Raw genomic sequence first — 15,477 nt, forward strand, 5'->3', positions numbered from 1 at the left:
ACCTTCTCCTTGTTAGGTAAAGTCTGAGTCCTGGTAAAAGTGTCTCCTCCGTTAATACTGATCAGTTCTGCATCTACAGGTGGAAACGGGGCGGGGAAAACCACCACGTCACTCTTGAGTGTGTCTGAGCTGAAACACACGTCGTACTGCTGAGTAGATTTGGAGTAAGACCAGCTCCCGTCAGGGTGGGTGGTGATCATGGGGGGGCTGTACCTGCTGAAATCACTGTCTGTCCTGTGACATCTGACCGCTATCAAGGTCACCAGACTCAGCAGGAAGATGGACGACACCGCCACGATGGCGATCAGCAGGTACAAGTTCAAATCAGAGAAGTTCTCCTCCTTCATGGTCACATGTCTGAACTGAGTCTGGATGTCAGCGGAGCTTTCAACCACCACCACATCGATAGACACAGTCGCTGACAGGGAGGGTTCTCCATTATCAGAAACCAGCACCACCAAGGGGTGAGTCTTCAGGTCATTGTCGCTCATTCTCCTCTTGGTCCGGATCTCCCCACTACTGGTTCCGATCCTGAACAGGTTGTTTCCTTTGGGCTCAGACAGGTGATAAGACAGCAGAGCGTTGTATCCAGAGTCTGCGTCTACAGCCCTGATCTTTGCCACAAAGTATCCTGCTTCAGCAGAATAAGGAATGTTCTCACTGTTCACTGAACCCAGCTCAGAATAGGGAGCCAGAATCGTAGGGCTGTTGTCGTTCTCATCCAGGATAAAAACGTTCACGGTCACGTTGCTGCTGAGAGGAGGAACACCAGAGTCTGTGGCCTGAACTTTGAACTGGAAGGTTTTTAGCTTCTCAAAGTCAAACGACTGCAGACTGACTATGTCTCCTGTGTCTGAGTTTATGGTCAGAGCTGACAGGATTGGAACATTTCGAGGATGACTGTCTATCAATGAATAAGTCAGTTTTGAATTAACATCTAAATCTGGATCAGACGCATTAATTTGACATATTTTCGACCCTTGTGGAGTATTTTCTTTCACATAAACATTAATAACTGGCTCCATGAATTGAGGTGCGTTATCATTGACGTCAGACACATGAACAGTAATGATCCTGTTACTGGACAGAGGAGGGCTCCCTTCGTCTGTAGCTTCAATAGTGACGTCATAGACTGAAGTCTTTTCTCTGTCCAGAGGTCCATCAACTACTAATGAATAATCATTTTTATAGTTTGATTTGAGCTTAAAAGGAACTGATCCAACTACTTTACAGCTGGTTACACCATTGCTGCCTCCATCTCTGTCACTCACTGTGACCAAAGCAACGATAGTTCCCAGCTCTGCGTCTTCTTTCACTGGAGTCATCAGTGACGTCACGGATATTTCAGGAGCATTATCGTTCTCGTCAAGTACTTCTATGAGTAATTTAGTGTGTGTACTACGTGGAGGTTGGCCCTGATCCATTGCTTGAACTCTGAGTTCATATGCAGGAGTCTCTTCATAGTCCAACACACCTTTAACTGTAATTTCACCCGTTAATGGATTTAAGTCAAATATTGGTGAATTCACATTACTTCGTTTTAAAAATGAATAGACAATCTTAGAGTTCATACCTTCATCTAAGTCTGATGCATTTAGTTTTATGACCACTGAGCCTGGCTTGACAATTTCACTGAGAGGTACTTTATAAAGAGTGTTACTGAAGGTTGGGACGTTATCATTTGCATCAATGACATTGACATTTACTTTCAGTGTCCCCGATTTTGCAGGTTTACCCCCATCTATCGCTGTCAGCACAAGTTTGATCACTGGTTGTTTCTCTCGATCTAAAGCCTTCTGCAGCACTAACTCAGCAGAGACGCCGTGTTCTCCCCCACTCTGCACATCCAGAGAGAAATGATCATTTTGGCTCAGTTTATACGTTTTGACTGAGTTACTGCCGATATCTATATCTACTGCGATTGGAAGAAAGTATTTCTCTCCAGGCAAAGATGATTCTGAAATGTTTAGAGCGTAGGAACGTTCGCTGAAGGCAGGCGAGTTGTCGTTAATATCTAGAACGGTGACTTCGATGCGGTGCGCGGTCATCGGGCTGCTCAGCACAGCTTGTATTCTCATCAGGCACTTTACCACATTCGGACAAAGCTCCTCTCTGTCGAGTCTGTCTCTCACGATCAGATTCCCACTTGGTAAATCCACGCCGAAATATTCCTTATTGTAGCTGGAAACGACACGCAGGTCCCTGCTGTGGAGCTCTTGTAGATTTAAGTGTAAATCCTTGGCGACGTTTCCCACCACTGAGCCTTTGTTCACCTCCTCCGAAACAGAGTATGACAACTGTGCCGCCGTCGAGTCATAAATTAAAAGAAGAATGAGATAAATCCATCGGGTTCGACTCTGGTGGTGGACGTTCATGGTTGATGTAAAATAATTTCCGAATCCGACCGATCATTTAATCTAAACAGACCAAGCAGAACAGCGATCGTCAGGGAGCCTCCTTTCTTTGTCGTTCATGGGCTGAACTGACGGCTGCTGACGGTTACGTACCGACAGGAGGAGCGATGCATATTCAAACTCGAATATGTCACGGTCTAGTGCGACATCTAGCGGTCGGATTATGGTACTTTGGTTATGAGAAAATAGTTACGTGTAGTTTTGAACAGACTATTGTAGAGAAAAAAAAGCTCAATGTTATATATATATATATATATATATATATATATATATATATATATATATATATATATATATATATATATATATATATATATATATATATATATATATATATATATATATATATATATATGAGTATCCCATTACTCAGTTATTACTTGATTCAACAAGTTGCACATAACATTTATGATATAGCAATTTGTTTTATGGTTTTAGAAGTCTGCCATTCATTTCTTTTTGTCGAAATAGGAGTGTTAAAAATGTTATCACATACTCCAACATGAATTCATGGACGAGTGGCGATATTAAATGTTTATACTAAGTTAAAAACATACATTTTCTTTAAATCAAAACTTGAAAAGACCATATCTGTCCATGGTAGAAGCACTAAACTGGCATGGCAACAAGTAACATGGAGAAGAGGAATAGACTGGAGGAAAAGCAAATGATTGATACAATAAATCTGAAGATTCCAAGAGTGACTATCTGAAGCGGGAAAAATAGAGTATAAAGACGTGGACGAAAAAAGGCTAATTTTCAATATATTATACAAGCAACATAAAAAAATGCTTGAAAAGCAATAAACCAAAGCCATTCGGAAACCAGACAGACTTCAAAAATGTAGACCAAACGGAACAATACAATCGTATTGAGAAAATAACTACTAGACCACAAGATATGTGAACACAACACTTGAGAAATGCAAAAAGTACAATGGACAGCTTTGAATTGAACACAACATTTTCTGATTCCAGAGATAGTCGAAATCTTTGTCATCGAAGATCATTGCGAGTTCAGAATCAAATACGCTTTACGGATATGAATACTTCAGGTAAAAGTTATTCAGTTAGATCTTACCTTCTCTTTGTTAGGTAAAGTCTGAGTCCTGGTAAAAGTGTCTCCTCCGTTAATACTGATCAATTCTGCATCTACTGGTGGAAACGGGGCGGGGAAAACCACCACGTCACTCTTGAGTGTGTCTGAGCTGAAACACACGTCGTACTGCTGAGTAGATTTGGAGTAAGACCAGCTCCCGTCAGGGTGGGTGGTGATCATGGGGGGGCTGTACCTGCTGAAATCACTGTCTGTCCTGTGACATCTGACCGCTATCAAGGTCACCAGACTCAGCAGGAAGATGGACGACACCGCCACGATGGCGATCAGCAGGTACAAGTTCAAATCAGAGAAGTTCTCCTCCTTCATGGTCACATGTCTGAACTGAGTCTGGATGTCAGCGGAGCTTTCAACCACCACCACATCGATAGACACAGTCGCTGACAGGGAGGGTTCTCCATTATCAGAAACCAGCACCACCAAGGGGTGAGTCTTCAGGTCATTGTCGCTCATTCTCCTCTTGGTCCGGATCTCCCCACTACTGGTTCCGATCCTGAACAGGTTGTTTCCTTTGGGCTCAGACAGGTGATAAGACAGCAGAGCGTTGTATCCAGAGTCTGCGTCTACAGCCCTGATCTTTGCTACAAAGTATCCTGCTTCAGCAGAATAAGGAATGTTCTCACTGTTCACTGAACCCAGCTCAGAATAGGGAGCCAGAATCGTAGGGCTGTTGTCGTTCTCATCCAGGATAAAAACGTTCACGGTCACGTTGCTGCTGAGAGGAGGAACACCAGAGTCTGTGGCCTGAACTCTGAACTGGAAGGTTTTTAACTTCTCAAAGTCAAAGGACTGCAGACTGACTATGTCTCCTGTGTCTGAGTTTATGGTCAGAGCTGACAGGACTGGAACATTTCGAGGATGACTGTCTATCAATGAATAAGTCAGTTTTGAATTAAGATCTAAATCTGGATCAGACGCATTAATTTGACATATTTTCGATCCTTGCGGAGTATTTTCTTTCACGTAAACATTAATAACAGGCTCCATGAATCGAGGTGCGTTATCATTGACGTCAGACACATGAACAGTAATGATCCTGTTACTGGACAGAGGGGGGCTCCCTTCGTCTGTCGCTTCAATAGTGACGTCATAGACTGAAGTCTTTTCTCTGTCCAGAGGTCCATCAACTACTAATGAATAATCATTTTTATAGTTTGATTTGAGCTTAAAAGGAACTGATCCAACTACTTTACAGCTGGTTACACCATTGCTGCCTCCATCTCTGTCACTCACTGTGACCAAAGCAACGATAGTTCCCAGCTCTGCGTCTTCTTTCACTGGAGTCATCAGTGACGTCACGGTTATTTCAGGATTGTTATCGTTCTCATCAAGCACCTCTACGAGCAGTTTAGTATGCGTACTACGAGGGTTCTGACCCTGGTCCATCGCTTGAACTCTAAGTTCATAAGCAGGTGTTTCCTCGTGGTCTAAAGAGTCTTTTAGTTTAATTTCGCCCGTTTCTGCATTTAAGTCAAATATATTTGAGGGGTCGTTTTTACCTCTAATAATGAATGAATACATAATGTTACTGTTCATACCGTCGTCTAAATCAGTTGCATTCAACTTTATTAATATGGATCCCGGCTGCGCTCTTTCGTTTACACGCACTTTATAAAGTGACTTGCTGAAAATTGGGGCGTTGTCATTCACATCCATCACATTCACTCGGATGTTCAATGTCCCTGTTCTGACAGGTTTTCCCCCGTCAGCAGATGTGAAGATGAGGTCAATAACAGGCTGTTTCTCCCGATCCAAGGCCTTCTGCAGCACTAACTCGGCGGAGACTCCGTGTTCTCCGCCACTCTGCACATCCAGAGAGAAATATTCATTCTGGCTCAGCTTATATGTTTTTACCGAGTTACTCCCTGAATCCGCATCCACCGCTATGGGGAGCAGGTATCTCTCTCCTGGGGGTACTGACTCCGACATTTGCAGTGAATGCGACTTTTCCAAGAACTCAGGCGAGTTATCGTTGATATCTAAAATTTTCACTTCTATCCGGTGAACATCCATCGGGTCACTCATGACCGCCTGAATCCTCACGGAGCATTCTGCCGTGTTCGGACAAAGGGCCTCTCTGTCTATCCTCTCGCTAACAAACAGACTCCCGGAGCGTCGGTCCACGTCAAAATAATTCTTACTGTCACTGGAAACAACACGGAGATCCCTGGAATCGAGCTCCTGAATATTTAGGTTCAGATCCTTGGCGATGTTTCCCACCACGGTGCCTTTGTTCACCTCCTCGGAGATCGAGTATGAGATTTGTGATGCGGATCCGTCACACACACAAAGAAGAACCGCAAAAATAATCCAAATATAGTCCTCCACTCGTCGAGCCCTCATCGTGGTAAAATGCAGAGCAGAATCCCGTCAGACATTTATCCCCATCGCATGGATAAAATCCTCCCTGAACACGATCTTCCAGCAGCGACAGTCTCAGCCCTTCTCACATTGAAGCCAAACCCCTGATTCAACCAGCCAATCACCGTTCGAGGATTGACGTGTAGGCCGGAGTTGTGATGAAAACGTATCCACCCAGTCTACGGTCTACAGCGACCTCTTGTGAGGTTTCAGTGTGAAACATATAAAAAAGATTCCGTCTACAATTCAAGAGAAATAGCGGATTAAATTACATTATATTGTAACAACAATAATAATACTTATTATTATTATTATTGAAATACATATGACAGCGTATCAGACAAAATTCAGAGTTTGAGGTTCATGACAAGAATCAGCACCACGGATAGCATCGAAAGCGATTTATTTCGCCACACAGTTATTAGCTTGGATGAGTGTCGAAATTATCTTTGTTTTTAACAAATAAATCTCTTCCAGGGAACAATAAGAGTGTATATTGAGGAAATAATAAAATAAAAAAAAAACTCCAATGCAAACAATCTGAACACTTACAAAAGTAGATTAACACTATGCTCGAGTGCCGTATATCAATAAGAACAAAAATCGCTTTATATAACATGGAAGTGCTTCCAAATAACAGTGTGACAAACTTCAAATCAAAAGATAGAGATTTAAACTACTGTGGCGTGTCAGTTAAGAAACTTTTTAGGCATCACACAGCAGATGAACGGGTGATATAAAACAGCTATCAAACTGAAGGAATCACTTCCATCTTACCTTCTCTTTGTTAGGTAAAGTCTGAGTCCTGGTAAAAGTGTCTCCTCCATTAATACTGATCAGTTCTGCATCTACTGGTGGAAACGGGGCGGGGAAAACCACCACGTCACTCTTGAGTGTGTCTGAGCTGAAACACACGTCGTACTGCTGAGTAGATTTGGAGTAAGACCAGCTCCCGTCAGGGTGGGTGGTGATCATGGGGGGGCTGTACCTGCTGAAATCACTGTCTGTCCTGTGACATCTGACCGCTATCAAGGTCACCAGACTCAGCAGGAAGATGGACGACACCGCCACGATGGCGATCAGCAGGTACAAGTTCAAATCAGAGAAGTTCTCCTCCTTCATGGTCACATGTCTGAACTGAGTCTGGATGTCAGCGGAGCTTTCAACCACCACCACATCGATAGACACAGTCGCTGACAGGGAGGGTTCTCCATTATCAGAAACCAGCACCACCAAGGGGTGAGTCTTCAGGTCATTGTCGCTCATTCTCCTCTTGGTCCGGATCTCCCCACTACTGGTTCCGATCCTGAACAGGTTGTTTCCTTTGGGCTCAGACAGGTGATAAGACAGCAGAGCGTTGTATCCAGAGTCTGTGTCTACAGCCCTGATCTTTGCTACAAAGTATCCTGCTTCAGCAGAATAAGGAATGTTCTCACTGTTCACTGAACCCAGCTCAGAATAGGGAGCCAGAATCGTAGGGCTGTTGTCGTTCTCATCCAGGATAAAAACTTTCACGGTCACGTTGCTGCTGAGAGGAGGAACACCAGAGTCTGTGGCCTGAACTTTGAACTGGAAGGTTTTTAACTTCTCAAAGTCAAACGACTGCAGACTGACTATGTCTCCTGTGTCTGAGTTTATGGTCAGAGCTGACAGGATTGGAACATTTCGTGGATGACTGTCTATCAATGAATAAGTCAGTTTTGAATTAACATCTAAATCTGGATCAGACGCATTAATTTGACATATTTTCGATCCTTGTGGACTATTTTCTTTCACATAAACATTAATAACAGGCTCCATGAATCGAGGTGCGTTATCATTGACGTCAGACACATGAACAGTAATGATCCTGTTACTGGACAGAGGAGGGCTCCCTTCGTCTGTAGCTTCAATAGTGACGTCATAGACAAAAGTCTTTTCTCTGTCCAGAGGTCCATCAACTACTAATGAATAATCATTTTTATAGTTTGATTTGAGCTTAAAAGGAACTGATCCAACTACTTTACAGCTGGTTACACCATTACTGCCTCCATCTCTGTCACTCACTGTGACCAAAGCAACGATAGTTCCCAGCTCTGAGTCTTCTTTCACTGGAGTCATCAGTGACGTCACTGATATTTCAGGAGCATTATCGTTCTCATCAAGTACTTCTATTAGTAGTTTTGTGTGTGTACTGCGTGGCGACTGACCCTGATCCATCGCTTGAACTCTGAGTTCATACGCAGGTGTTTCCTCGTGGTCTAAAGAGCCTTTCAATGCGATTACTCCTGTTTCTGGGTTTAAATCAAACATAACAGAGGGGTCGACTTTACCTCGTTTTACAAAGGAGTACACTATTTTACCGTTCATTCCCTCGTCTAAATCGGTTGCATTTAATTGTATCACTGCAGAGCCATGCGCCCCTCCTTCATAAACACTTACTTTATACAATGGTTTACTAAAAACTGGAGTGTTATCATTAACATCCGTCACAATAATTTGTATATTCGATGTCCCTGTTCTGACAGGTTTTCCCCCGTCAGCAGCTGTGAGGATGAGGTCAATAACAGGCTGTTTCTCCCGATCTATAGTCTTCTGGAGCACCAAGTCGGCGGAGACTCCGTGTTCTCCACCACTCTGCACGTCCAGAGAGAAATATTCATTCTGGCTCAGCTTGTATGTTTTTACCGAGTTACTCCCTGAATCTGCGTCCACCGCTATGGGCAGCAGATATCTCTCTCCGGGAGTCACCGACTCTGAAATTTGTATTGAATGAGATTGCTCAATAAACTCAGGCGGGTTATCGTTGATATCTAAAATTTTCACTTCTATCCGGTGAACATCCATCGGGTCACTCATGACCGCCTGAATCCTCACGGAGCATTCTGCCGTGTTCGGACAAAGGGCCTCTCTGTCTATCCTCTCGCTAACAAACAGACTCCCGGAGCGTCGGTCCACGTCAAAATAATTCTTACTGTCACTGGAAACAACACGGAGATCCCTGGAATCGAGCTCCTGAATATTTAGGTTCAGATCCTTGGCGATGTTTCCCACCACGGTGCCTTTGTTCACCTCCTCGGAGATCGAGTATGAGATTTGTGATGCGGATCCGTCACACAGACAAAGAAGAACCACAAAAATTATGCAAAAATATTCCTCCATGCGTCGAGCCCTCATCGTGGAAAAATAAAGAGCTGAATACCGTCAGACATTTATCTCCATTGCACGGATAAAATCCTCCCTGAACACGATCTTCCAGCAGCCACAGTCTCAGTCCTTCTCACACTGAAGCCAAACCCCTGATTCAACCAGCCAATCACCGTTCGAGGATTGACGTGTAGGCAGGAGCTGTGATGAAAACGTATCCACCCAGTCTACGGTCTACAGCGACCTCTTGTGAGGATTCAGTGCGACACATGCGAAAAAGAGTCCGTCTACAATTCAAGAGAAATACTGGACTAAAGTACATCCTACTTTAACAGCAATAATAATATATATTTTTTATTATTATATAAAAAACACATATGACAGAGTAACATACAAAATTACGGGGTCTGACGCGCTTGACACGAATCAGCACCACGGATAGCGCCCAAAGCGTTTTTTTTTTTTTTTTTTCCCACAATGCTTTGATTAGATCAGTCTCGAAATTGTCTTTCTTATTAGCAAAGAAAGCTCGTCCAGGGAACAAAACGAGTGTATATTGAGGAAATAATAAAATCAGAAATACTCGAACACAAACTTAATCTGAACTCTTAGATTCACACTATACTCGAGTACCCTATATCAATGAGAACACAAAGGGCTTGCAAATTACTGGTGGTGTAACAAAATCCAAATCTCAATCAAATCATAAAGGTTCAAAATACTGAGGCAAGTCATTTAAGAAACATTTGAGGAAGTATATACAAGTTGAATGGGTGATATCAAACAGCCATGAAGGAGAGGGGATCATTTCCATCTTACCTTCTCTTTGTTAGGTAAAGTCTGAGTCCTGGTAAAAGTGTCTCCTCCGTTAATACTGATCAGTTCTGCATCTACAGGTGGAAACGGGGCGGGGAAAACCACCACGTCACTCTTGAGTGTGTCTGAGCTGAAACACACGTCGTACTGCTGAGTAGATTTGGAGTAAGACCAGCTCCCGTCAGGGTGGGTGGTGATCATGGGGGGGCTGTACCTGCTGAAATCACTGTCTGTCCTGTGACATCTGACCGCTATCAAGGTCACCAGACTCAGCAGGAAGATGGACGACACCGCCACGATGGCGATCAGCAGGTACAAGTTCAAATCAGAGAAGTTCTCCTCCTTCATGGTCACATGTCTGAACTGAGTCTGGATGTCAGCGGAGCTTTCAACCACCACCACATCGATAGACACAGTCGCTGACAGGGAGGGTTCTCCATTATCAGACACCAGCACCACCAAAGGGTGAGTCTTCAGGTCATTGTCGCTCATTCTCCTCTTGGTCCGGATCTCCCCACTACTGGTTCCGATCCTGAACAGGTTGTTTCCTTTGGGCTCAGACAGGTGATAAGACAGCAGAGCGTTGTATCCAGAGTCTGCGTCTACAGCCCTGATCTTTGCCACAAAGTATCCTGCTTCAGCAGAATAAGGAATGTTCTCACTGTTCACTGAACCCAGCTCAGAATAGGGAGCCAGAATCGTAGGGCTGTTGTCGTTCTCATCCAGGATAAAAACGTTCACGGTCACGTTGCTGCTGAGAGGAGGAACACCAGAGTCTGTGGCCTGAACTTTGAACTGGAAGGTTTTTAACTTCTCAAAGTCAAACGACTGCAGACTGACTATGTCTCCTGTGTCTGAGTTGATGTTTACCATTGACTGTACTTGGTTGTCTTTAGCAAGTGCTTTCATTAAATGAAAGTTAACTTTTGCATTTTCCTCGATGTCTGAATCAGTCGTAGTTAAGCTTTTCATTACCGTACCAGGAAGCCTGTTTTCCTTCACATAAACATCTATAACATCTCCAGTGAAGCAAGGTGGATTATCATTGACATCAGACACTTGAATTTGAATTACATTTGTGCTTGTGAGAGATGGTGACCCTTCATCTATCGCCATGATCGACACATTGTACTGGGAAACATTTTCTCTATCAAGCCGACCGTCCACAACTAAAGAGTAGTAATTTTTATAGTTCGACTTAATCCTAAATGGCGCATAGCCGATCATTTTGCAGTTTGTTTGGCCATTTTTACCACCATCTCTATCCGTTATGGTCACCATGGCAACCACAGTGCCAAGCTCAGCATCCTCTTTGACAGGACTCATGAGTGATGACACTGTGATCTCTGGGGCATTGTCATTAACATCTAAAACCTCCACTAACACCTTGCTATGTGCGCTACGTGGAGGAGAACCTTTATCACGGGCTTGAACCCGAATCTCAAACGCTTTACTTTCTTCATAATCAATGATTGCTTTCACTGTAATTTCCCCCGTGTTTTCATTCAATGCGAATTTCTCATCAATGTTCAAACGCCCCCTATCGGTGAAAGAGAACAGCACCTGGCCATTGACGCCCTCATCTACATCAGACGCTTCAAGGGTTAACAAATGGGAGCCTAAATTTGTATTTTCAACCACCTGGACTTTGTAAAGTGATTTACTGAAGGTGGGCGAATTATCATTTGCATCCAGCACCTTGACTCGGATCTGCAAAGTCCCGGATTTTGGAGGCTTTCCACCATCTACAGCTGTGAGCGTCAGATCAACAACGGATTGTTTCTCTCGATCTAAGGCCTTTTGGAGCACTAACTCAGCGGAAACGCTCTCATCGCCGATACTCTGTGAATCCAGAGTGAAATAATCGTTTGGACTCAATTTATAAATCTGAACTGAATTTGATCCTTCGTCTGCGTCATGCGCCGACGGCAGCGGATGCCGCTCCCCAATATTTGACGATTCAATTATGTCTATTGTTGTCATTTTATCCATAAACACCGGTGCATTATCATTTATATCCTTGATGAGAATCTCTATTCGATGCAGACTGCGAGGATTGTTCAATACCGCTTCAAAATCCAGAGAGCACCTCGCATTGTTGGGACAAAGCTTCTCCCGGTCCACTCTCTCGTTCACCAGTAAAACTCCAGAATCCAGATCCACGTCAAAATACCGTGTTTCATATCCAGAAGTGATCTGAAGTCCAGAAGAATGCAGCCGCTTCTCGCTGAGATTTAAATCCTTGGCGATGTTTCCCACTACCGTCCCTTTGTCCGCCTCCTCTGAGATCGTGTAAGAAATCTGAGCCGAGGTCCAGTCGCAAAGACAAAGCACAGCAAATATCAGACCCAGATCCAATTGTTCACGAACAGCCATCGCTGTCACAGAAAAAACTCGACACCAAATCACGAGTCTGTGATTTTGGTTATGAGGACGAGCAAAATATCCTCTTCATGAACGGCCTCTGCTCGCGACTCTGTCCTCACGACGACTAAACCAGCTCATGACGTGTTCTTTGTTGTAACGCTTCGAGGAGTGGCTGTGGCCCGAGAGAAGCAGCTTCCTTTGCGCGGTCTACTGCGTCATCTAGTGTTCAGTTATGGGAAAGGAAAAAAATTCGCCAACTTCAAAAATCAAAGATTGATGAAACAATTATTATTTTTTTTATTATTAAATAATAGGTGGTCCTTTCCTCTTTACATCAGTGTTATAAACTCAGTGTCACAAGTCACGTTTCAGGACAATGGAAAGAGACATAGACTTAAAAATATTAAAATGTTAAGAGCAAAAACTCACAGAATAAACTCACGAAATGGACTTTGAGATTCTGGACAAACCCGTCACACATCAACTATCAAGAGGGTGAATCCTCATTAAACAACAACCCAAATTTAAGAATGGGGACAACTAAAACCGGAACAATTGCAATCAAATATGAAATATGAGAGCAGTAAATAAAATCAAAGATATCAAGAAAAAGCTGCCCCACATAAGGAGAAGAGAAGTCCAAAGACTGAATTCAAAGAACAAAATCATGAATATTCATTGTATATATCAAAAATTTGAGCTTCTTACCTTCTCTTTGTTAGGTAAAGTCTGAGTCCTGGTAAAAGTGTCTCCTCCGTTAATACTGATCAGTTCTGCATCTACTGGTGGAAACGGGGCGGGGAAAACCACCACGTCACTCTTGAGTGTGTCTGAGCTGAAACACACGTCGTACTGCTGAGTAGATTTGGAGTAAGACCAGCTCCCGTCAGGGTGGGTGGTGATCATGGGGGGGCTGTACCTGCTGAAATCACTGTCTGTCCTGTGACATCTGACCGCTATCAAGGTCACCAGACTCAGCAGGAAGATGGACGACACCGCCACGATGGCGATCAGCAGGTACAAGTTCAAATCAGAGAAGTTCTCCTCCTTCACGGTCACATGTCTGAACTGAGTCTGGATGTCAGCGGAGCTTTCAACCACCACCACATCGATAGACACAGTCGCTGACAGGGAGGGTTCTCCATTATCAGAAACCAGCACCACCAAGGGGTGAGTCTTCAGGTCATTGTCGCTCATTCTCCTCTTGGTCCGGATCTCCCCACTACTGGTTCCAATCCTGAACAGGTTGTTTCCTTTGGGCTCAGACAGGTGATAAGACAGCAGAGCGTTGTATCCAGAGTCTGCGTCTACAGCCCTGATCTTTGCCACAAAGTATCCTGCTTCAGCAGAATAAGGAATGTTCTCACTGTTCACTGAACCCAGCTCAGAATAGGGAGCCAGAATCGTAGGGCTGTTGTCGTTCTCATCCAGGATAAAAACGTTCACGGTCACGTTGCTGCTGAGAGGAGGAACACCAGAGTCTGTGGCCTGAACTTTGAACTGGAAGGTTTTTAACTTCTCAAAGTCAAACGACTGCAGACTGACTATGTCGCCTGTGTCTGAGTTGATATTGACCAGTGTTGAAAGTGGTAAGGCCTCGTTGCTGTTGTGCAACACTGAATAAGTCAACTGAGCATTTTGACTGACGTCCTGATCTGTCGCTGTCACAGCTTTGATCACTGCTCCTACTGGACTGTTCTCCTTCACGTAGACATTAATAGAACTCTCTGTGAAGAGAGGCCTGTTATCATTCACGTCTGACACTTGAACTTGAATGACTCTGGTGCTGGAGAGAGGTGGGCTGCCTTCATCAGTGGCTGTGATGCTGATGTTGTACTGAGGAGCCGCCTCTCTGTCCAGTGGACCGTCCACCACCAGTGAGTAGTAGTTCTTGTAGTTCAACTCTAACTTAAAAGGAACCTTATTAGAGATGTGAGTCTCCACCTGACCGTTTTTACCTCCATCTTTGTCTGAGACTGAAACTAGAGCGACGGCTGTGCCAGATGGTGAGTCTTCCGCCACTGTGGTTAAGAGTGAGGTCACAGTGATCTCAGGAGCATTATCGTTCACGTCTAACACTTCAATTAGTAACTTTGCTTGTGAAGTCAGGGGAGAAGCTGCACCGTCTCTGGCTTCTACACGAATTTCAAAATGATTGTTTTCTTCGAAGTCTATGTTTTTCTTATTTATCAAAATTCCATTTTTTTCATCAATGGTGAACAAATCATTTCCTTTCTCTCGGCCACCAGCAATTAGTGAATAAACCACTTCACCATTTAATCCAGCATCTAAATCAGTAGCATTAACGGTCATTATTGATGTCCCAAGCTTCACATTTTCAAACACTGATGTCTTGTAAAGACTCTGACTAAACAAAGGAGCATTATCATTTATATCCAAAACATTTATGATGATGTCCATTGTGCCAGATTTAGCTGGTGTTCCTCCGTCAATGGCTGTTAAAGTGAGGTGAATTGTATCCTGCTTTTCTCTGTCTAAAGCTTTTATGAGGACCAGCTGAGGAGTGATGTTTTCATCCTTCACTTTGACCAGCGTGAAATGTTCATTTTGACTCAGCTTGTATGTGCTCACACTGTTCTTTCCGACATCCGCATCATGAGCTGGATGCAAAAAATATATCGCTCCTGCTGCTGTATTTTCACTGATATTCATCGAAAATGATTGGCTGTGAAACGCAGGATAGTTATCATTAACATCTAAAATCGTGACGTCAATTCGATATAATTTCAGAGGATTGTTAATCACGGCTTCTAAACTGAGGGAACATTTGGCCTCGTCACCACAAAGACCTTCCCGGTCGATCCTCTCGTTCACATAGAGGACGCCAGTCTTTAAATTCACCTCGAAATATTTCCTCTTTGATCCTGCCACGATCTGAAACATGCGAGTCTCTAAATCCTGAACGTTTATGTTCAAATCTTTGGCGATATTACCGACAGCGGTGCCCACATTCACCTCCTCTGCGACGGAGTAAGAGAGCTGGCCGGACACCGCGTCCCAGCAACGATCCAGCAGAAGGAAGAAGAAATAGATCCACACGCAGGTCCTTCTCCTCGGGAAATGCATCATTCCACATTTGCGAGTCACAAAAACCGTCATCTGGCGTGTTTTAAGGCAAAAAGTGAAACGTATTCAAGCCTGAAAGCGACGGAGAGTCTCTGCGTAAGCAGCAGAAAATGGTCGCTGCCTTTCTCACTCCATCTAAGCTTCTTTGTTTCGGTCGTCTGAGAATCATCATCGTCAACTGTATCAGGGA

General features: G+C 43.8%; 3 protein-coding genes across 15 annotated transcripts in view; all 3 read right to left on the bottom strand.

Moving 5' to 3' along the window:
* Positions 1-15,477, bottom strand: part of LOC128766862 (protocadherin alpha-3-like) — an 87,602-nt gene that overhangs the window by 24,411 nt on the left and 47,714 nt on the right. The window contains exon 1 of one of the 13 annotated variants that reach the window (XM_053878374.1): positions 3,495-6,010. The exons of 9 other annotated variants lie outside the window; for them this stretch is intronic. In XM_053878374.1, the coding sequence (XP_053734349.1) occupies positions 3,495-5,873 (2,379 nt within the window). In that variant the 5' untranslated portion in view covers positions 5,874-6,010. Of the gene's footprint in view, positions 1-2; positions 2,587-3,494; positions 6,137-15,477 lie in introns of those variants that run through there. 3 more of the 13 variants (XM_053878377.1, XM_053878386.1, XM_053878389.1) reach the window with 3 other exon arrangements.
* On the bottom strand, positions 6,201-9,286 carry LOC128766885 (protocadherin alpha-3-like). The gene has a single exon (XM_053878419.1). It carries the CDS (start codon positions 9,045-9,047, stop codon positions 6,654-6,656), a length of 2,394 nt encoding a protein of 797 aa, XP_053734394.1. The 5' UTR covers positions 9,048-9,286; the 3' UTR covers positions 6,201-6,653.
* LOC128766886 (protocadherin alpha-1-like) lies at positions 9,605-12,337 on the bottom strand. Its single transcript, XM_053878420.1, has one exon. It carries the CDS (start codon positions 12,207-12,209, stop codon positions 9,822-9,824), a length of 2,388 nt encoding a protein of 795 aa, XP_053734395.1. The 5' UTR covers positions 12,210-12,337; the 3' UTR covers positions 9,605-9,821.

Source organism: Synchiropus splendidus, chromosome 11 (assembly GCF_027744825.2).
Source record: "Synchiropus splendidus isolate RoL2022-P1 chromosome 11, RoL_Sspl_1.0, whole genome shotgun sequence".
In the NCBI taxonomy this organism is placed as follows: Eukaryota; Metazoa; Chordata; class Actinopteri; order Syngnathiformes; family Callionymidae; genus Synchiropus; species Synchiropus splendidus.

Excerpts from the sequence above, each read along its gene's own strand:
- LOC128766885 (XM_053878419.1), bottom strand. The coding sequence starts at position 9,047 with ATGAGGGCTCGACGCATGGAGGAATATTTTTGCATAATTTTTGTGGTT.
- LOC128766886 (XM_053878420.1), bottom strand. The coding sequence starts at position 12,209 with ATGGCTGTTCGTGAACAATTGGATCTGGGTCTGATATTTGCTGTGCTT.